The sequence below is a fragment of the Schistocerca cancellata genome, chromosome 4, assembly GCF_023864275.1.
Source record: "Schistocerca cancellata isolate TAMUIC-IGC-003103 chromosome 4, iqSchCanc2.1, whole genome shotgun sequence".
In the NCBI taxonomy this organism is placed as follows: Eukaryota; Metazoa; Arthropoda; class Insecta; order Orthoptera; family Acrididae; genus Schistocerca; species Schistocerca cancellata.
Genome location: NC_064629.1, coordinates 586,785,885 through 586,812,103, shown reverse-complemented (window position 1 = coordinate 586,812,103; position 26,219 = coordinate 586,785,885). Strand labels below are relative to the sequence as shown.

Sequence of the window (26,219 nt, the reverse complement as noted above, 5' to 3'; positions counted from 1 at the left end):
GTCATGTGTCTTCCGTTTGTAAATCCAACCGCATACATGATGTTCATGAACATGACTCTGATTCTGTGTTGTCTGTCAATTGCACTTCTTCCCTTTCAGGGAAGTTATTCCTCACTGTCCAAATCCTTGGTCGAGATGTTCGCATGCAAGTGGATACCGGTTCTGCTGCCACTATAATTAATTCTCAGACGTATCTTCAGCTGGGTTCTCCACTCCTGTCCCCTGTCACTCGGCAATTACGGACGTACAATAAACAGAAGATTTCTCTCTTGGGACAGTTTAATGCTGAGGTATCTTACAAATCCGTCGTTCGCACTGTTCCCATATTTGTGGTCGACCAGAGCAACGCAGAAAATCTTTTTGGTTTCGATGCCTTTCGCATTTTTGGGTTCTCCATAGATGACTCTGTCAATATTGTCTCTGACGCTATTCCTTATGCTCAACTGGATTCCTTGTCGACGACATTTTCGTCCCTTTTTTCTCCTGGGTTAGGCCGTGCAAACAACTTTGAAGCTCATATCACGCTCAAACCCACTGCTCGGCCTAAGTTTTTTCGGGCTCGCCCCATTCCTGTGGCCCTTTGTGATCGGGTAAAACGGGAGTTGGATCGTCTCACTGCTTCAGGGGTCTTGCTTCCTGTCACTTCCAGTGAGTGGTCCTCTCCTGTCGTTGTAGTTGCTAAGCCCAATGGTGATATTCGTCTCTGTGGCGATTTCAAAGCCACTGTAAATGCTCAATACCTCATCGACACTTACCCTATGCCCCGTCCTGAAGAACTGTTCACTAAACTCGCTGGAGGACAGTATTTTTCTAAAATTGACCTGTCGGAAGCTTATCATCAACTTCCTCTCGACGCTGCTTCCCGGCAGTTTCTGGTCCTTAACACGCCTTTCGGCCTCTATCAATACCAACGCTTGCCCTTCGGGGTGGCTAGCGCCCCTGCTCTCTTTCAGCGATTCTTGGAACAATTATTGCTCCCTGTCCCGGGGTGTATCAATTACATGGACGACATTGTTGTCACTGGCTCCACCACTGAAGAACATCTTCAAAATCTCTGCACACTTTTTAATGTCTTACAGACTGCTGGTCTTAAGTGTAATCTTCAGAAATCACAATTTTTTCAGGCATCTATCACGTACTTGGGGTTTCAACTCTCTCGGGATGGTATTCGTCTGCTTCAACACACTGTTGCTGCGATCGATGCCCTTCCTCGCCCTACATCTGTTAAGGAACTGCAGGCCTTCTTGGGGAAAATAGCATACTATCACAAGTTTTTACCGTCTGCGGCGTCGGTGGCTCAGCCGTTGCATCGTCTGTTGCATAAAAACGTGCCTTTTCATTGGTCCGTGTCATGTGACGCGACTTTCCAGAAATTAAAGACTATGCTGAAACAGGCCCCGTGCCTGGCTACTTATCGATCTGGCCAACATCTTGTTCTTGCCACAGATGCCTCTCAATACGAGGTCGGTGCAGTCCTTGCGCACCGTTTTTCTGACGGTTCGGAACAACCCATCGCTTATGCCTCCAAAACGCTCACGAATGCCCAACAAGACTATTCTCAAATTGAGAAAGAAGCTTTGGCCATCATTCATACTCTTCATAAGTTTGGTGTTTTTCTATCTGTCTCAAAATTTCATCTTGTTACGGATCACAAACCACTTGTTTCCTTGTTTCATCCATCAACGTCACTTCCCGACAAGGCTGCACACCGCCTCCAGTGTTGGGCTCTTTACTTGTCCTGTTTCAATTATGAGATTCATTTACGGCCAACGGCTCAATATGCGAATGCTGATGCTTTGTCTTGCCTTCTCATGGGTCCTGATCAGGCATTCGATAGGGACGAACTTTTGTGTTTCCACCTGGATGTTGCCGAGCAGCGGGTTGTGGATGGGTTCCCCATCACTGGGGACAGGCTGGCGGCTACTACATGTTCTGACCCTACCCTCTCCCGGGTTTTACACTGTATTCAGAGGGGTTGGCCAGATCGCCCGTCCGCTAAGACTTCTGATCCGTTGCGGAACTACTCCACTTTGCGCTACCGCCTCACAGCTCGGGATGTGTTATCCTCCTCTCTACTGACAATGCTTCGCCGTGTGTTGTGGTACCTGCGTCTTTGCGTGCTTCGGTCTTGCGCCTCCTTCACCAGGGGCACTGGGGTGTGTCTCGCACAAAATCTCTGGCACGCCGTCATGTGTACTGGCCTGGCATCGACTCTGAAATAGCACACATGGTCGCTGCCTGCGGCCCTTGTGCGTCACAGGCCGCTGTCCCGAAGTCATCTTTGTCACCGTGGCCTTCGCCTGAGAAGCCCTGGCAGCACATTCATGCTGACTTTGCGGGACCCTTTATAGGTACTTATTGGCTCCTCGTAAGTGACGCCTACTCTAACTTTCCTTTCATTGTCCGTTGCACGTCACCTACCACCGCGGCAACCACCAGTGCTCTCACCCGCATTTTTTCTTTGGAAGGCCTCCCCTCTACTCTTGTTACTGATAATGGTCCGCAATTTGCCTCTTCCGACTTTGCGGATTTTTGTGCTCGTCACGGCGTTATGCATGTCACGGCCCCGCCATTCCATCCACAATCCAACGGTGAGGCTGAACGACTGGTCCGCACATTTAAGGCTCAGATGTGGAAACTTCTGACTTCTTCTGCTGCTGATGATGCGCTTCTCCAGTTCCTGGCGTCTTACCGTTTCACCCCCATGGGCGATCACAGCCCGGCTGAGCTCTTACATGGCCGACAGCCCCGCACGCTACTTCATCTTCTGCGGCCTCCCACCTCACGGCCGCGGGTGCCTTCACTTGGCCGGTTCACCGCCGACGACCTCGTCTGGGTACAAGGATATGGCAGGCGGCCAAAATGGAGCCCTGGCCGCATCTTAAGACACCGTGGCAGATGCCTGTATGAAATCCAGATGGACACGGGTGTTGCAGTGCGTCATTCGGACCAGCTTCGGCCTCGGGTGCCAGCAACGCCTGTTCCGAATGCTGCCACAACACCTTTGGCTCTACCTGATGCTCGGGATCTTGGCATCTCTCAATACTCACAACGCAGCCCTCTCACCGTCATCACGATGCCAGCACCAGAACGGACACCACCAGGAGACGTCCCCATGCAGAAACCAGAGGACCATCCTCTGTCAGAATACATCTACTCACCTCCTCCTCCAACGGATGTCGACACATCGCCAATGTCTCCTGTCATATCAACTGGACTTGCCGCAACAGGCAGATTGGTGCATGGGGCCCCAGCAGACTCGACCCCCATGTCTCCTGTCATCTCGACCCGTTATCATCGGGGACACTTCCGTCCGAACGGGAAGCCTCCTCCTCGAGACTTTACAGCGAGTCAAACAACGCCTATGGACGTTAGCCATCTCCAGGACACCTCCATCAAGACCAGTGCAACAATTTCAAAGGGGGGAAAAGTGTTGTGAATTGCCGATTATTCAAAGTGTCGCCGCGCAATTACGCATGTCCTCTACGTGCGGCGCTGTCTGCCAGCCATGCAGAAGCTGCGCCACCTAAGCGGCCAGCCGAGCAGCGGCCGCTAGACTGAGACTCAGTGTTTAATCGAATGCCGACTTGTACACACGTCAACTTACTCAGAGACTTATATGTGTTGTTGTGTTGTCCGAAATATGTGTTAAATTTGAAGATATAACACTTCATCTAGTGATGCACACTCACTTTCACTTATTTTAAAATCCACCTTCTTATATAAATGAGGAATTGACATATCAACATAAAACAACACATTCATATTCATCTGAAGGTCATGTGTCTGAATTAAATACTGCTATATCCAAAAACAAATTCATGTCTTCTACATCTACATCTACATCCATACTCCGCAAGCCACCTGACGGTGTGTGGCGGAGAGTACCTTGAGTACCTCTATCGGTTCTCCCTTCTATTCCAGTCTCGTATCGTTCATGGAAAGAAGGATTGTCGGTATGCCTCTGTGTGGGCTCTAATCTCTCTGATTTTATCCTCATGGTCTCTTCGCGAGATATACGTAGGAGGGAGCAATATACTGCTTGACTCTTCGGTGAAGGTATGTTCTCGAAACTTTGACAAAAGCCCGTACCGAGCTACTGAGCGTCTCTCCTGCAGAGCCTTCCACTGGAGTTTATCTATCATCTCCGTAACGCTTTTGCGATTACTAAATGATCCTGTAACGAAGCGCGCTGCTCTCCGTTGGGTCTTCTCTATATCTTCTATCAACCCTATCTGGTACGGATCCCACACTGCTGAGCAGTATTCAAGCAGTGGGCGAACAAGCGTACTGTAACCTACTTCCTTTGTTTTCGGATTGCTTTTCCTTAGGATTCTTCCAATGAATCTGTCTGGCATCTGCTTTACCGACGATCAACTTTATATGATCATTCCATTTTAAATCACTCCTAATGCGTACTCTCAGATAATTTATGGTGTTAACTGCTTCCAGTTGCTGACCTGCTATTTTGTAGCTAAATGATGAAGGATCTATCTTTCTGTGTATTTGCAGCACATTACACTTGTCTACATTGAGATTCAATTGCCATTCCCTGCACCATGCGTCAATTCGCTGCAGATCCTCCTGCATTTCAGTACAATTTTCCATTGTTACAACCTCTCGATACACCACAGCATCATCTGCAAAAACCCTCAGTGAACTTCCGATGTCATCCACAAGGTCATTTATGTATATTGTGAATAGCAACGGTCCTATGACACTCCCCTGCGGCACACCTGAAATCACTCTTACTTCGGAAGACTTCTCTCCATTGAGAATGACATGCTGCGTACTGTTATCTAGGAACTCCTCAATCCAATCATACAATTGGTCTGATAGTCCATATGCTCTTACTTTGTTCATTAAACGACTGTGGGGAACTGTATTGAACGCCTTGCGGAAGTCAAGAAACACGGCATCTACCTGTGAACCCGTGTCTATGGCCCTCTGAGTCTCGTGGACAAATAGCGCGAGCTGGGTTTCACATGACTATCTTCTTCGAAACCCATGCTGATTCCTACAGAGTAGATTTATAGTCTCCAGAAAAGTCATTATACTCGAACACAATACGTGTTCCAAAATTCTACAACTGATCGACGTTAGAGATATAGGTCTATAGTTCTGCACATCTGTTCAATGTCCCTTCTTGAAAACGGGGATGACCTGTGCCCATTTCCAATCCTTTGGAACGCTACGCTCTTCTAGAGACCTACGGTACACCGCTGCCAGAAGGGGGGCAAGTTCCTTCGCGTACTCTGTGTAAAATTGAACTGGTATCCCATCAGGTCCAGAGGCCTTTCCTCTTTTGAGCGATTTTAATTGTTTCTCTATCCCTCTGTTGTCTATTTCGATATCTACCATTTTGTCATCTGTGCGACAATCTAGAGAAGGAACTACAGTGCAATCATCCTCTGTGAAACAACTTTGGAAAAAGACATTTAGTATTTTGGCCTTTAGTCTGTCATCCTCTGTTTCAGTACCATTTTGGTCACAGAGTGTCTGGACATTTTGTTTTGATCCACCTACCGCTTTGACATAAGACCGAAATGTCTTAGGATTTCCTGCCAAGTCAGTACATAGAACTTTACTTTCGAATTCATTGAGCACCTCTTGCATAGCCCTCCTCACACTACATTTCGCTTCACGTAATTTTTGTTTGTCTGCAAGGCTTTTGCTATGTTTATGTTTTGCTGTGAAGTTCCCTTTGCTTCCGCAGCAGTTTTCTAACTCGGTTGTTGTACCACGATGGCTCTTTTCCATCTCTTATGATCTTGCTTGGCGCATACTCATCTAACGCATTATGTACGATGGTTTTGAACTTTGTCCACTGATCCTCAACACTATCTGTACTTGAGACAAAACATTTGTGTTGAGCCAACAGGTACTCTGAAATCTGCTTTTTGTCACTTTTTCTAAACAGGAAAATCTTCCTACCCTTTTTAAAAATTCCTATTTACGGCTGAAATCATCGATGCCATAACCGCTTTATGATCACTGATTCCCTGTTCTGCGTTAACTTTTTCAAATAGTTCGGGTCTGTTTGTCACCAGAAGGTCTAATATGTTATCGCCACGAGTCGGTTCTCTGTTTAACTGCTCAAGGTAGTTTTCAGATAAAGCACTTAAAAAAATTTCACTGGATTCTTTGTCCCTGCCACCCGTTTTGAACGTCTGAGTCTCCCAGTCTATATCCGGCAAATTAAAATCTCCACCCAGAACTATAACATGGTGGGGAAATCTACTCGAAATATTTTCCAAATTATCCTTCAGGTGCTCAGCCACAACAGCTGCTGAGCCAGGGGGCCTATAGAGACATCCAATTACCATGTCTGAGCCTGCTTTAACTGTGACCTTCACCCAAATCATTTCACATTTCGGATCTCCGTCAATTTCCTTCGATACTATTGCACTTCTCATCGCTATAAACACGCCTCCCCTTTCACTGTCCAGCCTGTCTCTGTGGTATACATTCCAATCTGAGTTTAGGATTTCATTACTGTTTACATCTGGTTTCAGCCAACTTTCTGTCCCTAGTACTATATGAGCGTTGTGACCGTTTATTAATGAGAGCAGTTCTGGGACCTTTCTGTAGACGCTCCTGCAGTTTACTATTAGCACATTAATATTGTTATTCCCTGTTGCATTTTGCCTACTCCTACCTTGCCATGTCTCAGGAGGCGTCTTGTCGGGCCTAGGGAGGGGATTCTCTAACCTAAAAAACCCCCATGTGCACTCCACACGTACTCCGCTACCCTTGTAGCCGCTTCCGGCGTGTAGTGCACGCCTGATCTATTCAGGGGGACCCTACATTTCTCCACCCGATAGCGGAGGTCGAGAAATTTGCACCCAGTGCAAAGTGGTTTTTAATATTGTCTACCAGACACTGAAAAACCTTCTTCTGAAATGTTTGAAATCTGTTATGTTCATCATGAAATGGATCTTTAATTATGACTCCCTTAAATATGCATTTTTGTCCAACTGTTGTACATCATTCCAATCAACCATGAGTCATTTGCTTTCAGTATTTTGATAGTTTTTATAGCCATGACAATTTCTTTTTTTGCTGTAAGTGCTGATGAATTTCATTTTTGCATAAAGAATGATAACGCTTGCAGAACTTCTAGGATCTCATAAAGCACAACTAATTTCATTATAAGAAACCACTTTGTGGGACATTTTAGCAACTCTTCAAATTTAGATCTGTCAGAAACTGATTGAGAATCATCATGACTCAGTTTTTCAAAATGATGGACAAGAGAATGTTGACTTCCAAGAAGTACTTGAAAAATATTAAATTATGAAGCAATGCAATATACTTAAACACATGCCCTAGTTTTAATAGCTGGGATTATAATTCTTGTGAAACATTCTGTAGTAGTCCCGGATTTTTGGGATGTTGAGAAAACTCAGAAGATAAGGAAGCTAAAAAAGTCATTCAATGGTTGTTGCGCTGTTAGTTACATAATATCACCCACCATGGCCAGGTTGTACCACACTGGATGGTAAAAATCAGTTTTTAATTGTCCTTAGGCCAAAAACTGTATAAAGGGCAACAATAAAATTAGTTTTCAATTTCCCTGAGGCCATAAACTGCATAAAAAGCAGTAATGAAATTGGTTTTTAATTGTCATAAGACTGGTGCAAGACATGTTCAATATGCTGTCCACTGTGTTCTGACACAAGTTGAAATCGAGAAACAGCATGCTCCACAACAGGCTTGAGTGTCACAGGTCTCATGTTCAAAATGTGTTGTACTATCTGTGCCTTCAGTATAGATATGTTTGTAATTGGAGCACTAAATACAGCATCTTTCAGATAACACCACAGGCAGAAGTCACACAGATTAAGATAAAATGATAATTAAATCAAGACCCTATGCTGCCAACAGGCTTTGATATAAATCAATGGGGATAGTTGAAAAATGTGTGCCCCGATCGGGACTCTCCTGCTTACATGGCAGACTCTCTATCCATCTGAGCCACAGAGGGCACAGAGGATAGTGCAACTGCAGGGACTTATCCCTTGCATGCTCCCCGCAAGACCCACATTTCCAACTTAATGTCCACACACTACATTCATAGTGGCCTGGCCCATTACACTCAGACAACCTTACCGAGTCCCGTAAGAGTTCAGGCAATAAGTATGCATCTTCACAGAAGAAGAAGGTCAATGGCCAGTTAGCCTTAATCATATGAAGATGGTATCTGTTCTTTCAGAGATGTCCGAAAGAACAGATACCATCTTCATATGATTAAGATCTGGTTATCTGAATGGCCAGGCTGTGCAGAAATGATGGCTGATAATTCTAGGATTCCCAAAATGTCCCTGCAGCAGCTGCTTCACTGATTATGATATTGTTGAAGGGTTAAAATGATGTTTGGTGATTAAAAGACTCCCATAGCATTTATCATTGATAGTAGAAGTGACAGGACCTATAAGCTATCTCTTTGGGAAAAAAAATGGCCCTATGACAAATGATGCCATCAATCCACATCCCTCAGTTAACTTTGCAGAATGAAGTGGTACCAATTGATATGTGAGTGGATTTTCAGTTGTGCAAGTTCCACAGTTCTGTGTACTGACATGCCATTGGAGATGGAAATGAGCTTTGTTGTAATTGTGCATTGAGACAATCATGCTGAGCATCTCAGATGCAAACTGAAGAACAGCTGTGTACCCCCCATCTTTTATTTAGCATATTCACCTGCTTACATTGCCATTTAGTGGTAAAATTTTTGTTAATTTTTTTGATTCCTGATGTTTCCCCCTTTTTTAATAATATTCATTTCAGATTTGACATCGTTCTTAGCAGTAGTTCTTTTTTTACAGTGTTTTGAAACTGGAGCTTTAATTACAATCACATATCAAAGATTTTCCAGACAGTATAAGACACAGAGAAAAAGTTCTCTTTGTTAACAACAGCAACATCATAGTCACTGATAAAACACTAGATTTCCTATTAGTGACACCAAATGAAATCCTCAAGGACATTTATGATTTGGCAGTATGTAAAAAATTGACATTGAAAATAAAGAAAACAAACAGTATGCACTTCAGTATAAAGTGGGGAAACAATTTTATTGCACTAAATATAGATGATAAATTTATAGATTCTGTAACAAACACAAAGTTTTAAGAGGTGAATACTGATTGTCAATGAACACAGAACAAACACAGAGAGATGATAGAAAAGCAGCATGTTTGGCTATCGAATCTCTGGCATCAGTTTATGACAGCTGATGACTTTTGGTGATACATTATTCCTACATATGCTCAATTCTTCTTTTCTGGATATCAAAGGCACAAACTGTGGATAAAATTTTTAAACTGCAGATAATGGTCATCAGAGTAATAGCTAGAAGTACTTGTTGAGCTCTCTGTAAAGAACTGTTTAAAAAACTGGGTATCCTTAATGCACCAAGTGACGTGCTGTGCATATCAGAGAAAACATTACTAAATATTTCACTAAAGGGTAGATACGTAATCAACAAACAAAAGCCAACTTGGGCTTGCATTTATCAAGGAAAAACAAACAGACTCTAAACAAATTTTTTGGAATAAAACTGTGTAATAAATTGCTCAAGGAGATGGAAAACATTACTGACATACATCTGCTTATGAAGGCAGTTAAAACATTCTTTATAAATGATGTATACTACACAATGAAAGATTACTTAGAGGACTCAGTGCAGAGTCTAGTAATGAAAAGGGATAACTACAACATATGGAAGGGATAGATTGCTATTCACAGCAAAGATGACACATTGAATTTCAGACAGAATTTTAAGGTGGACAAAGAGGAGGAAATGAAGACAAGTTCACATGCCTGCAGTCAAATTTCTGAATGGACTGGAGTGAGAGTAAGGGCACAGCAGCATGTTCATGGTTTTGTAGTCACCAGTGGTGTCCTTGATGTGTGCAGCGATGAAGATTTAAACTATGTTTACATTAAAGAACATTGTACAATGAGGACCAGGTGGATGAGGTGGTGGTGTTGTTTAACACACTTACCTCACGAATGAGTGGATAGATTTGCACCATCCTGCCATCCTGATTTAGGTTTTCTGTGGTTTTCCTACTTCATTTCAGGCAAATGCCAAATGGTTCCTTCATCAAGACCAAGGGCAACCGCCTGTCCTATTCTCATAAAATGTATTTATATATTCTGTGTGTATGTATGTTTTTGAGCTATGCTGTCTCACTACAGCTGTTATCAGAATGCTGAATATAATTTCCCTTACTTAATTTATTTGTTCCATGCATAATAATGCCTCATTTATCTTTATATCTTTGGAATTTTGAATTTGAGTTTTAGCCTCTTTTCATGGCTCAGTGATGGATTCTCAATATTTCTTGTAGTGCAACTTGTCTTGATTAGAAGCAGCCCTCTGCATTAAACAAAGCTTTCTGTTTCTGACACAAGAAACTCTGATCTGAGGTGTCAGCCAACCTTTCTCTCCACTTTCTATGTACTGGACCTCACCTGGTGTAAAGGAAAATGAATTCATTGTGTTTCAGTAATACTTTATGGAATTAATTAAATTTCTCATCTACTGTGGTTGCTTGGTAAGCTTTCCACTGGTCATCCTACAGATTTTCTCTGGCTAATGTAACTGAGTCAGCATTTACACTTCTGTGAATTTTGCTTTTCCCTTCCTGGTTAAACATATAGATGGAGTGGCTTACTTCTGCTATTTTTCTGCCAAGGTCAAATACATCATTTATTATATGACTAACATCCACTTAAAAATTAGATTTTAAAATAAGTTATCAATCTCTTTTGCGTTGTTGCTTTCTATTCTTCTTAGTAATGTTACTTTGGGGGAATGAACCAAAAGTAAACAACAGTAACTCTCAATGTTCTCAGTCAGTATGATATAAGATGAAATTAATTTTCAAATCACAACATGTAGTGAGTTTTCAGTTATTTTAATTCTAATTAACATTATCTCTAACTGTCTCATGATGTTTAACATATTTCCTGTTGTGGCTTGTATGTTGTTAGAACTATTACCTTATGAGTTTCTAAAGAGCAGAATGTTGTTCAGTGCAGCACTCATTTAGATCCATGATCTGGGACTTAATTTCCTTCTCTCCAGATGTCACACTCAACAGTGTGGTTGAGGTTACAGTTCAAACTGTTTCTGGTGCCAAGAACTTCTTGCAGAGTGTCAAAATTACAGGTGACATTGCTTAACCCTGCAAAAAGTTAAGGTCACTCAGCCTTAAGCCCAGAGGATCACACGATGCTGACCAGGGACCATGTAATACTCTGCCATATGGCATCATGCAGGTGTGGAGTTAGCAAATGGCTCTCCCAGCTACTGTCGACTTTCCAGACCTTGGAGCTGGTACTTCTCATTCAAATAGCTCCTCAGTTGGCATCATGACAGTCAGCCCTGCTGTCCACTCAGCTATTAAAGGTGACACCGATAAGCGTTGCACTTGGCTTAAAAATACAAGTTATGAGGTATTCACTACACCGAGTCACAAAGCGTATAACTGAAAAGCAGAATTATTGTTTTAGTCTTGATGTCAAGCAAATGAGCATGGGAGTAGTATGGGGAGTACATGCACTGTGTGTAGTGCTAAGTACTTAGTTTTCATTCATACATCATGTTTCTGCATATCCCATTAAGAAGGAGAGACTTCAGGGATGTGGTATAGTCAGATTACACATTAACAGGTAAAAGAAGTCACAGTAGACTTTTTGTGCAATGTATACCAACAGCCAGTTATAATAATCACTAATCTACTTTTGATAATTATGGGAATTACTTCTAGATTACATTATATGTGTGCATATCAGAAGCAAAGCAACTAAATTGATGAAAGCTTGCTCTTCTTGTTACACCAAAGAGCTTTTTTATATATTATTTGATAGTAAGCATTTATGTTACTTTACTGATTTCAGAGAAACTGTTTGATATAAACAGAACAGCTAACAGGAATTTACATTCTTGAGTTTAAATATTCCGATGAATGATAGGAGTAGTTAATGTGGTTCTCCATTACTTTGGTTTGGAATGTTTGGGGATTTCTAATTTTCTGCCTGATCTCTGGCAATATGTTATAGGCATTAGCAACAGAATATATAAACTTCATTATGAACCTTAGACAGAGATGCAAAGCATTTATGGAAACTGGATTTATTTGTAGTGTTATGAATTTCACATTTCATCATAAATTCATGTGTATTATCAATCAAAAATACTATTAGGGAGTCAACTAGTATTAGACTATAGTTAAGTCTGGCTAAATAACAATATTTTTGAAGATACGGATTGAAAGTGTGCCATTTTTGCACACCTTTGTGACAGATATTGTAATTTTACCTTTTCTGTTTTGCTAAACTCATTGGTTTGTGCTGAGTCATCTAAAGACATATCCCCATCTGCAATCTGTCCAATGACTTCTTCATTTAGAGCAGACATCAGATAACTTTCATCTACTTCTGAAAATAAAATAAGTTATTATGTCCTTCTGTACTGATTTTATGATATAAATAAACAATATTTTAAATTACCCACTGACTGCATAAAGAGTACTTATGGTCAGTGAACAAACAGAGTAGTAATATCACATAAAACTGTAAAAATACAGTGCCTGAATATTGAGTCTTAGTGTGAAAACTACATAAAAACTGAATACTTTACTGTGACAAAGATAAATGTATAATGATTTGCTTTAGTACAGCACTAATTTCTTCCTCACTACCATAAAATAGTATTAACTAGCAGCAAGAAATAATTATGTGAGTGTCTGAAAAATGATAAAGACAATCTATTCAATTTGACATCCACCAGTTTGTGGCGAAAATGAAAAAAAGTATGAAATAGCACATACTGGTAATTGTAAGCAATGAGTACAAAGATCACTTAGCATGTACACTGGTATGGAAATATGAGCAATTAAGATGTATTTGCATCCAATAAAGGTAAATAAATTTATGAAATTGGTGATGACACAGAAGTAACAGTGCCAGATTTTATCATATGAGTGAATTATTTGCAATTAGTTACAAAAGTGAAAAATAACGTACCTATTATTGTGAGGATTGTAGAGTTTACACAAAAATTGTTCTTATAATTACGTCAAAATTCATTTGAAAATTTTCTTTAAACAGAGGAAAATCAAGGAAGGTCTAAACTTTCAATTGTTGACAATTATAAAGATGAGTGGCATGGATATCACAACTAACAGAGCCAAATATTTGTTACATAGCAAATATAATTTGCAAGTGAGTTATTTCCATTCTTAACAATAATTTAGTGAGTAAATTTTGAGTAGACAAATGGTCTCAGCAATTGGAAGAGAGCACAGCCACACACCGGGTGATCAAAAAGTCAGTATAAATTTGAAAACTGAATAAATCATGGAATAATATAGATAGAGAGGTACAAACTGACACACATGCTTGGAATGACATGGGGTTTAATTAGAACCAAAAAATACCAAAGTTCAAAAAATGTCTGACAGATGGCACTTCATCTGATCAGAATAGTGATAATTAGCATAACAAAGTAAGACAAAGCAAAGATGATGTTCTTTACAGGAAATGCTCAATATGTCCACCATCATTCCTCAACAATAGCTGTAGTCAAGGAATAATGTTGTGAACAGCACTGTAAAGCATGTCCAGAGTTATGGTGAGGCATTGGCATTGGATGTTGTCTTTCAGCATCCCTAGAGATGTCGGTCGATCACAATACACTTGTGACTTCAGGTAACCTCAAAGCCAATAATCGCACGGAATGAGGTCTGGGGACCTGGGAGGCTAAGCATGATGAAAGTGGTGGCTGAGCACATGATCATCACCAAACGACGCGTGCAAGAGATCTTTCACGCGTCTAGCAATATGGGGTGGTTCTAATAAAACCCCATGTCATTCCAAGCATGTGTGTCAATTTTTACCTCTCTATCTACATTATTCCGTGGTTTATTAAGTTTTCAAATTTATGCTGACTTTTTGATCACCCGGTATATCTACAAAAATGTTTTAGAACTCATACATTGTACTAGACAGTACTAAACATGATTTAAGTTGTTCTAAACTAGTCTATATTATTTTTAATGCACTTTGTTTTATTATTACTGTTATTATTGCCATTTATCCTTACTTTAATTAATGTGAACTATTATTATTATTATTATTATTATTATTACTATTATTAGCTTATTATCATCTCTAAGATTGTTATCATTTTGATCAATGTTTTGGTAATATATCGGTATGTGTTGTTCCTTGTCAAATGTAAGAGAGGGCCTTAAGGTCCTAATCTGGTCAGTCTAAATAAGCAAATAAATAAATACTCCCTGTAATATGCAGCACAGTAGAGAGAACTCATTCTGAGTTAATATACAATGACCTATCTAGGACAAAACCACCTTCTCCATACAATGCAGCATGATTACACAACTTGGACTCTTCAGACATGATAATCCCTAAAGTTGTTGGGATTATTATAGGTAACAAAGTGGTTCTCATGTTCCTGAATTTTCTAGAACAATTTAATTCATGACACCACTATGACTGTGAAAGACAAAACTGGTTTTCAAGTTTATTGTGGACTTCTTACTAGGTTGTGCAAGATAAGTAGGAACACTTCTGTGAAGTCTAGAAGGTATGAGAGAGATACTGATCGAAGTAAAGCTGTGGGGATGGGTTGTGAATGGTGCCTGGATAATTCAGTTGGTATAGCATTTGATTGCAAAAAGCCAAGGTTCCAGTTTCAAGACCCAGACTTGTAGACAATTTTAATAAGCCAGGGCATTTCAAATCAGTGTATAATCTGCTGCACAATGAAAATTCTTTCTGAGAACAGAGGATGTTGTGTTAGATGAGAGCTATTCAGACACAGAAATACTATCTAGTATGTCCTATTATAATTACTGTCCATGTTATACCTTAATGATTTAGGGGAGAATCTGTTAAAATATCAGACTTTGCACAGATGTAATTATCAATGAAGAAATGTTATTTGACAAAATTGTGGAAATATCCCACCAGATCTTCACCAAATTCTTACCAGGTGCAAACACTGGTAGGTGGCTCTTAATCTAGTGAAATCTAACATTGTGAACTTCAGGAAACATAAGACCTGTACTACACAGGTGTGGAGTATGTGATGTAATGAAGCCTGATACATGTTTTGAATCCTTCAATACCAAAGGTTATCAATAATTTCACTTGTAAGTAGCAATGTCTTTAATAAACTATATCAACTAAAAGTCATTACTTCATGCATAACCATTTATATTTTAAATGATCAGGATAATTTTGATATTTTAACTTGAAAAATCTGTAAATTTATTTTAACTGTGTTGCTAAATATGAAACAATGTCTTTGACAAGGGTGTAAATAATTTAAACCACTTTGCCTTCAATGTTATCTTTGTCCTTCTTCTTGTTGGGACTTGGTGAGAAGTTTTGTGTGATGGAGTGATGTTATACTTGTAATACTGTAGAAAGCAGACATGTGTAGTTGGAATTTGTAGCAAAGGGAGCAAATGAATGCAGATATTTGAAAGATTTAAAATACAAAGAATTAAAACTGGAAACATTTTATTTAATGTCATAGTTAGTGGTTCAGTGAACATTCACAATCATGGAAACAGTTTACTTTCCTTGTACAGCCAGGGACATTGTAAGAAGAAGACAATGAGACCAACTACAAGACAATGAACTAAGTAAAAATTTGTAATTTAGTAAAGTGAATATACCATTCAATGACCTTTCTTGTAGAATAGTAACGGAAGTTTATTTAGTGCACCCATCATTGTAGATGTTGCTGAAGTGATGTATTATGGGCACAACTTAAGTCATGGCTTTTGTAAACGTAAGGTATACCTAGGTGTAATGATAAGCTGATGATCAATAAATAGCCCAGATGTTGATTTGATGGTTTTATTTCCAACTGTGTTGGGTTCACAAGGACGTGGAATGAGTCAGTTTTTTACATATACACTCCTGGAAATGGAAAAAAGAACACATTGACACCGGTGTGTCAGACCCACCATACTTGCTCTGGACAATGCGAGAGGGCTGTACAAGCAATGATCACACGCACGGCACAGCGGACACACCAGGAACCGCGGTGTTGGCCGTCGAATGGCGCTAGCTGCGCAGCATTTGTGCACCGCCGCCGTCAGTGTCAGCCAGTTTGCCATGGCATACGGAGCTCCATCGCAGTCTTTAACACTGGTAGCATGCCGCGACAGCGTGGACGTGAACCGTATGTGCAGTTGACGGACTTTGAGCGAGGGCGTATAGTGGGCATGCGGGAGGCCGGGTGGACGTACCGCCGAATTGCTCAACAAATGGGGCATGAGGTCTCCACAGTACATCAATGTTGTCGCCAGTGGTCGGTGGAAGGTGCACGTGCCCGTCGACCTGGGACCGGACCGCAGCGACGCACGGATGCACGCCAAGACCGTAGGATCCTACGCAGTGCCGTAGGGGACCGCACCGCCACTTCCCAGCAAATTAGGGACACTGTTGCTCCTGGGGTATCGGCGAGGACCATTCGCAACAGTCTCCATGAAGCTGGGCTACGGTCCCGCACACCATTAGGCCGTCTTCCGCTCACGCCCCAACATCGTGCAGCCCGCCTCCAGTGGTGTCGCGACAGGCGTGAATGGAGGGACGAATGGAGACGTGTCGTCTTCAGCAATGAGAGTCACTTCTGCCTTGGTGCCAATGATGGTCGTATGCGTGTTTGGCGCCGTGCAGGTGAGTGCCACAATCAGGACTGCATACGACCGAGGCATACAGGGCCAACACCCGGCATCATGGTGTGGGGAGCGATCTGCTACACTGGCCGTACACCACTGGTGATTGTCGAGGGGACAATGAATAGTGCACGGTACATCCAAACCGTCATCGAACCCATCGTTCTACCATTCCTAGACCGGCAAGGGAACTTGTTGTTCCAACACGACAATGCACGTCCGCATGTATTCCGTGCCACCCAACGTGCTCTAGAAGGTGTAAGTCAACTACCCTGGCCAGCAAGATCTCCGGATCTGTCCCCCATTGAGCATGTTTGGGACTGGATGAAGCATCGTCTCACGCGGTCTGCACGTCCAGCACGAACGCTGGTCCAACTGAGGCGCCAGGTGGAAATGGCATGGCAAGCCGTTCCACAGGACTACATCCAGCATCTCTACGATCGTCTCCATGGGAGAATAGCAGCCTGCATTGCTGCGAAAGGTGGATATACACTGTACTAGTGCCGACATTGTGCATGCTCTGTTGCCTGTGTCTATGTGCCTGTGGTTCTGTCAGTGTGATCATGTGATGTATCTGACCCCAGGAATGTGTCAATAAAGTTTCCCCTTCCTGGGACAATGAATTCACGGTGTTCTTATTTCAATTTCCAGGAGTGTACAATATGGTAATCTGAGCAGCAATACAGAAAAAAACTATTCATATTTTCTTAGAATCATTAAGGCACCATGGAGATAACAGATACCAAGCACAAACAGATACAGAGCTAAAGTTAAATAACATTCTTAGTAGCGTTATTAAAATTTTACAATTTATTTACTTAAAAATTCATCTGGACTATAAAAAGATTTTTCTAGCAGAAATATTTTGGCCAAGCTCAGATTTCTATGTTAGCTGTGTATGTCATTCTTTCTCTGTGTGTTATGCTCATGGTAATTAGTGTTTGGTTGAAATATCTCTATATTTTTACAGACAAAACACATGAGAGAAAAAATATATTGGCATGTACTTGTGTATATTTTAAGTTTTCGAAAGCTATTTCTACATGAGTCTCTTGGGCGCAATCCACATATAACTGTTAAAGCTCACTTCTGAGCAATGAACACTTTCCTTGCTACTGACTGGTTGCCCCAAAAAATAATGCCGTATTCAATGATTGCATGAAAATAGCCATAGTATGCCACTTTTGCAGTGTAAGGTTCAACACATGTAGTGACAACCCATAAAGCACACGTAGCAGAGCTAATCCTGTTACAGAGATCTATAATATGCAAAGACCAGTTCATTTTCTTGTCAATGTGCTCTCGAAGAAATTTTGTTGTTTCCATTCTTTCTAATGGCTGATTACCACATGTCACACTTATCTCTCTCTCTTTTTCTGTTTTTGTATGGAACTGAATAAAGCTGGTCTTTTTGGAATTTAATGAGAGACCATTCACCTTGAACTAATTAACAACATCTGAAAGTATGTGATTAATGACTTCCTCAAGATTACTATCTGTTCTACTACTCATAAAAATTGTGGTATCATAGGGAAATAATGTAAATTTATGCAGCAGGCTTGTACATGATGGTAGATCATTTTTTAAAATCAGCAATAATAGTGGCCCAATAAATGAGCTCTGAGGCACTCCGCAAGTAATGGAACTCCATTCAGAATGTGAGGAAGCATCACATACTCCACATGAGCTATTCAAGACAACTTTTTGTTTTCTGTCTTGGAGATACGACTGTAGCCAAATGCCTGCAGCACCATTTATTCCTACTAATTTTGCTTTTTGCAAGAGAATCTGGTGATCAACACAGTCAAATGCTCTAGACAAATCACAGAAGACACCAAGTGCTAGCATTTTCTCATTAAGGGTTTCTAGGATTTAATTTGCAAGTGCATAGGTTGCATCTTCTGTTGAACGGCCCTTTTGAAAGCCAAGAGCTCCATTCTTCATTAGATGATCAGTAATTCTTACATGTATTAGTTTTTCTAGAATTTTAGAGAAAGCTCTCACCAAGAGATAGGTTGATAGTTAGTTAATTCAGTTTTATTGCCCATTTTGTACAGGGGCTTCACAATGGCGTTCTTAAGTCTACTGGGAACAACACCTTTCTGAAGGGAAGCATTGAAAATATGACAGAGAATAAATGAAGTCTTCATGGGTTGTAAGCTGAGTAGCATTGTAGTCTCATAGAAACGTTTCGATGGAAGGCGTCTCCTTCATCTTCAAGTGAAGTGTCGGGATATCGTCGGTTGTCGGTTGCGGGCTTATATCTCTGCTGGACCACTCTCTGCTTCCCACAGGCTGCCAATCAGGCACCCACAGAATCACTCGATGTGCCTGGATTGGCCGGTGGTGGAGGGGGATGCGTGCGCGGGGTTTGAGTCTTGGCGTCTGTCTCCGTCTGCTCCGTCTGCGGCCCTTGGTGGAACGGAACATTCTTTTCTGATTTTCCTGATTGCAGGCTCCCAGGCTGTACTGAGATGGTAGTCACTGTCTAGGTAGATTAGGTTGTCATGTAACTGTATTTCTATGGACTCTTTGATAACTGAGTCCCAAAATCCGTTTGTACTGCATATTTTTTTTGTGTCCTCGAAATCGAAGGTGTGCTTCTCGTCAATACTATGTTCCGCCACAGCAGATTTGTTGGTCTGACCCAAGCGTACATGCCTAATGTGTTCACTGCGGCGCTGTCCTATATATTGCATCCCACATTCACATCCGATCATGTACACACCTGGTGACGTCAGTCCTAGTGGATCTTTGGTTGAACCAAGAAGGTCTTTGATTTTTCCTGCTGTGCGGAAAACGGTCTTCACTTTATGTTTCTTGAGAATTCTCACGATCTTGGACATCAGAGGACCCATGTATGGCAAGAACCAACAGCCCATTGCTCCATCTTCATCTGGTCTCTCTTCTCTCTTCTTGTGGTCAGTCTTCAGAGCTCTCCTTATTTGTGTCTCACTGTATCCATTTTTCTTGAAGGTGTCCTTTAGGTGTTGCAATTCTCCTAGCAAACTTTCCTTATCACAGATGGACCTGGCCCTGTGCACTAAGGTGTTGAGTACAGCATTGCGTTGCGCAGGGTGGTGGCAGCTATTGGTGTTAAGATAGAGGTCCATGTGTTTTCTTTCTATACACTGCATGTCCCAGCATGCCGTCCATGTTTCTTGTGATCAGGATATCCAGAAAGGGTAAGCTTCTGTTATCTTCTATCTCCATGGTAAATTTGATATTTACATGTATGCTGTTGAGGTGTTGATGTTTGCCCCTGCCATGTGGGCAAACTACAAAGGTATCATCATTGTACCTGCAGAAGGCTTTTGCCTTGTGTTTAGCAGTGTCCAGTGCTAGTTTTTCAAAGTGCTCCATGTATAGGACAGCTATGCCTGGTGCTAGGGGGGAGACCATAGCTACATCATCTATTTGTTCTTAGAACTTCCCACCACACTTAAAATAGGTGGTGGTTAGAACATGGCGAATGAGCTTGATGATATCCTCCTCAAAGTGTTCTTTGAGTAAAGCCAGGGAGTCTTCTATTGGTACTCATGTGAATTAGGATGTCACATCGAAGCTGACTAGTAGGTCCTCATTTTCCAGCTGCATTCCCTGTAGTACTTCCACAAACTCAGCCGAGTTTTTCACATGGTGTGGACCCTAACCCACCAAGGGTTTTAGCATCTGTGATAAATGCTTAGCAATACCATATGTTGGTGAGCTAATAGTGTTTAAAATAGGTCGTAATGGAACACCTTCTTTGTGGGCCTTTGGGAGGCCATAGAGACGTGGTGGTGCCGGTGCCTTCGGGTACAGCTTACTGATGATATCCTTCTCTAGTCCCGAGTTGTTGAGCATCTCAACAGTCTTGCGGGTCACTGTTATGGTGGATTATATAACAACCTAATCAACCACGACAGTGGCTACCATCTCAGCACAGCCTGGGAGCCTGCAATCAGGAAAATCAGAGAACACTGTTCTGTTCCACCAAGGCCCGCGGACGGAGCAGACAGAGATGGACGCCGGGACTCGAACCCCGTGCATGCAAGACCTACTAGTCAGCTTCAATGTGACATCCTTATTCACACGAGTACCAATAGAAGACTCCCTGGCTTTACTCGAAGAACACTTTAAGGAGGATATCATCAAGCTCTTTTGCCATGTTCTAGCCACCACCTATTTTAAGTGTGGTGGGAAGTTCTACGAACAGATATGCTGCATCAGTACCTGTGTTCCATATCTTTGTCACACCGGTGGGTGCTCCCACCATAAGAGAAGGTCATGTGTTAAAGGGCTATGTCCCGCCTAGAGCTTAATAAGGGACAGTTCATTCACTTATTCTTGTTAGAAAGAGGTAAGCCACAGCTGCACTGAAGGTTTCACTGACCAAAATTTATTGCTCCTCATTCCCAGACACTGAGCATCCCACCAACACATTGGCCTTTCAGGGCACACATGAGATGACTGTCCCAGGAGGACTGAACAGGGAGCAGGAAGTTCAAGGGAGCAAGCCTCCTTGACAGCTGCAGCAGCAAGTCAATTTCCCCAGATTCCTATGTGCCACAAACTTCAGCAGAAAATGAGTTTTTTCTCCTGATTATGCAAGAAACGAAGGGTATTTTATACATCTTGCACCATCCTGTCTGCTGGGTAAATCTGACCTTTAGCCAGAAGTGCACTTTAGGAATCAGAGCAGATGAGGAATTTCTTGCTACAATTTCATCTGATCTGCTCCAGTGCCATCAAGACAACAAACAATTCTACATATTAAATGGAAAACTGCTATCTTGAGAACATATTTGGTATTTGAGGAACACAGCAAAACAGTTGATAACGTCCTCCACTTAGATCCATCAGTCTAAACAGTAATGAAAATGAGATTCTGATATAAAATCTCATAGAACTTAGTTTTAAAAATACATTGCCTAAAAAAACTGAAGCACGTAGAAGAGGAGGAGGAAATGAAATGAAACTTTAAGGGTTGAGAATGTGTGTGATATTATTTCAGTGATTACAAAACTGAGTCGAATTTAAAAATAACTTGGCAGTATGAACCCACTTATCAGTATGGCCTGGATGCATGCACTGATCTGGTTGGGAAGGAGATCATAAAGCCATTGTATCTTCTCCTGGAGCAGGCTGGTCCACAATTGTTGTAACTGGTCCTTGATACCCTGAATACCGGCACTGGGACAGAGTTCGCATCCAACTTGGTTCCACACTTGTTCTATTGGAGGCAGATCTGGGGATGTTGCTGGTTACGGGAGTACTTCAGCATCACATGCACAATTCAAAGAGGCACTGTCATGCATGGATGAGTATTTTCCTGTTGAAAAATGGAACCATGATACTGTTGTAATAGATGAAACACGTGATGATGCAGGATGACCGTGACGTACTGGTGTGCCATCAGTGTTCCGTCATTGACTTCCAGCCATAATCTGAAGTCATACTCAACTGCTCCCCACACAGGCTGCCAGGAGTAACTCCACTGTGCCTCTCCAAAACACTGGACGAAAGGGACCTTCCCCAGGTCGCCAACATATTTGCTGACGATAGTTATCTAGGATAGCGCAGTGCCATGATTCATCGCTGAACACAATGTGGCACCATCCATCAAGAGTCCATGCTGCTTGGTCATGCCACCAATCAAAACACAGTAATTTGTGTTGTGGTTTTAATGGCAGATTATGCATGGGATGGTAATTTTCTAATCTGGCTGCTGGTTATTTCTGACCAACGGTGGAGGATTATACAGAATATTGCAGGGAGTCCATTACTTGTTCTCAGACAGTAGATGCAGATGGGAGGGGGTTATGATGTACTTGGTGTGCAGTAGGGTGATACTCCATTGTGCGGATCCTTGATGATGAGTATGCGTGCCCTCATGTTCACATGCAGTCCAACATGGGGCCACTGTCACATCAGAATGTCCCAGAAAACTGGATACTGCATGCTTTGATCTGCCAGCCAAATGGAGACCCACAATTAGGTCACTTCCAAACTCTGTTAGGTGTTGATAACGCTGTCTCACACAAGTATGTGACATCTTCATGTCCTTCACAATGATCACTCAACATCTGACACTGTTCACACCCCTCATATACCCCACCAGTTCTGGTAACAACACCAAACACTAATGCATTCTTCTTGCCATTCTACTTTTTACTGAGAGTTGTAACTCTAATCATTAACATACCACCAGTGGCGTACATACATCAAGTTACAATGACACCCAATCATATCTTCTGTGTGTTTCACTTGTTTTCTAAGGCAGTGTATAATCTGTTGTACAATTGTTCCTGCACCCCTTCAGTTCAGAAATGAACGTAGGGAAACTTTATTCCATCCCTGGACTTGGAGCTTAATTTCATCCACCTGTAACCCTTCTCCCTTGCATAGGTACCAAACAGCCTCATTGCCTGTGGATAATAATAGAACTGACATTCCGTCATTGGTCAGGCAATGGAGATGGGTGTTGGTGATGTACGCATATGGACACACATGTTTAGAAATACCAAATTATTTCCAACACAATAAGCTGCTACCAGTTGAAAAAATTAAATGTGAAGATTCACGTCATAATGAAATACAGAAACCTATAGAAGTCAAGTTTTATTATAAACTGCTGAGAAAGTAGGACAGGCACACAAGTAATGTTGGTGGGAATGCATGGAACAACAGCTATGTGCAGAAAATGTGTCTGTAAATGGTTCAGGTGCTTTTGGGACTGAAATAAATCTATTGAAGATATGACATATTCAGATCAGCTGTCAATAATCATAATGACAGATGATACTAAAAAAATGTACTAGATGCTGATACAAAACTTACAAATATCCTTTACACTGATATTTGAGGAAATGAAATGAAAAATGAAATGTACACATGGAATATTTGGCTGGAAATGAAGATCAATAGGCACAGCATTATCATCTTCATTAAAACTGATTTCCTTAAGTGGAATACATACTCCTAATGTGTGGTGCAAAAATTGAGTGGTGCAACTGATTTCCTTAAGTGGAATACATACTCCTAATGTGTGGTGCAAAAATTGAGTGGTGCAACTGATTTCCTTAAGTGGAATACATACTCCTGATGTGTGGTGCAAAAATTGAGTGGTGCAAAAACTGACAAGCAGAAGATAACATAGATTTGAACTGATGGTGATCTCATTGACACGTGTGATTGAGATTTATTTGTTATACAAACCATCAGCAGAGGAGATGAGACCTGGTGTAACCAGTTTAGTGTTGAGTAGGGTAGTCAGTCACCATACATGCAATGCACTGTCTGCATTTCACTTGAATGGGAATCCAAATATATGTGATATAAATGTACAATTTCTTTGAAAGTGAATAAAGTTATTTTGATTACATCTTCTGTTTTCATTGTTTCTTAGCTCCCATCAGAAAATTTTTCATTCACATCTTCTATATGTATTAAGTAACTGCCAAACAACTTGATCTGGACCTACCAGTAGGTCCCTGAATTGTTTGGTACCAAGGCTCAATGACATATGTACCAGCAATATGTAACTTTTTTATATATTCATGTAAATATGGCCCATACAAGGATACACTTAGAGGCTTGAACTGTGACTATGGTTGTGAAAGGTATCTATCACCTCATCTTGCTTCCTACATCCTGTTACAATGTTGTCAATTTGCACCAACATCTACTACCACTTTTTAGTGCAGTATTTCAGAGTTTCACAAACTCATGGTTAATGCATTTGTATTGAAAGATGGCTTCTATATGTGGCAGTGAGGGAATGATTCTGAAATGTATGGCCACTCACATATTGTGTTCCAGTATTAAACTGATGAGAAATACGTTGCACTGTGCTTGTTCACTTACTGTAGCAATTCTAACTTGCTAAAAACTCAGCCATATCTTATCACATATTATTCGCTGTGTTAGGTGACCCTGTCAGTGACAGATTTTGCTGACTTCAAATTCTCATGAAAGAACTTTTACATGGCAATTCACAAAAAGTTCACTAATGGTGATGCATTTGGTGCCTTATGTCTCTATTATTGATAAAATGTAATTTATTTTATTACCTGAACATGAATTTCTGATGTATTTACAGTCATGTGTCACACACAGCTATTCCAAGCACTGAAAGAACTGCAGTGCAGAGGCTCTCTTTCCTTTCATTGCCTATCAGATTGTTTGATTTTTAGTTGCTTAAGGATAAGGCAAGAGTTTTTATAAGAAATACTTTTTCATGGTTTATGGTAAGAGCCATCATTGTTAACTTTAGAGAAATCTTGAGGGGAAGCCAAAAGTGCAAGCTGACACAGATACACAAACAGCAAAAATGCAAATGCCCTTGTTGTTGGTCACACACAATACATTTGCATCCCTGGATCTACGTGACCTGAATGCTGAGCTCACATTGCTGAAAGCAACTGCCTCCTTAAATGAGGAGCCTATGTTTTTCATGTCAAGATGCCCAGGAACACAGTTGTATCAGGTCTACCATAAACACTAAGTGGCTAGTTTCCATCAGAGTAAATTAATTTGAACACTGAGAAAAGGCATGCTGGTGGGATGTCCCCACTCCACTGAAGGAGAAAGATCAACATTCAACCTCATCCCCATGAAGCACTGTACAGGGGACAATTGTTAATATTATTTACTCCATAAAAGGCAAGGGACTCACCTACACGGAGGAACCAGAAGATGACAATCATACTTCATATAGTTCCATGGCACACTCTGAAATGTGTGAAACAGGACCATCTGCATGACCCTACCTTGGGGGAGGGTAGAGAAGAGAGATCCCAGTCCATGAACCCTTATGTTTTTTTGATAGGAAGTTTGCATTGCCACCAAGCATAGTTTCACTGAATTGTCATTGTCAACATCCAGCCAGTGTCATGCAGGACTTTGCATTTCATGTCTTGCATCTCCTCTGTTAGCACTATATCTCTGTAGGACTTGAAATTTGTATAGCCTCTATAAACAATTTAAACACTTTTGTCCAAAATATTCAGTAAAATAAAATACAAGTTCACATTTTTGGAAATCATGATTTTATTATATTTAAGTGTAATCAAAACAGTTCAGATTTCTTTAAAGATTATGTCATTATTACATATTTTCTTAAATGGCACAATGTTATTATAGCCAATGGTGACCTGTGCAGATTCGCTACAGCACACTGTAAACATCACACTAAAATTATGCCATTTCTCTTTGACTGTTCGCTGGTATGCAAACAAAATGGATGGAAAAATGTTTTTTAGCATTATCCCTGTGATAAATAGAAACCAATGATGAGTGCTGAAATGATGATCAGTTATACTGTGATCAACTTAGAGGAGGGACACAGCTGCCTGTTTTCAAATGAGCATGCTCACCATGTGTTTGTCATCCCTGCCAGCATCAGTTCTGTATTTTTCTTTGAAAGTGCATGTAAAGCATTGTGCAAGCAACATGGCAAACTCTGTAGATGATCTCCTAAGGAGGCCCTTTTACAGTAGGTTTTTT

General features: G+C 41.2%; 1 protein-coding gene across 1 annotated transcript in view; it reads right to left on the bottom strand.

Moving 5' to 3' along the window:
* Positions 1-26,219, bottom strand: part of LOC126184338 (protein tyrosine phosphatase domain-containing protein 1-like) — a 352,516-nt gene that overhangs the window by 119,656 nt on the left and 206,641 nt on the right. The window contains exon 9 of the mRNA XM_049926715.1: positions 12,335-12,453. Within this exon, the coding sequence (XP_049782672.1) occupies positions 12,335-12,453 (119 nt within the window). The remainder of the gene's footprint in view (positions 1-12,334; positions 12,454-26,219) is intronic.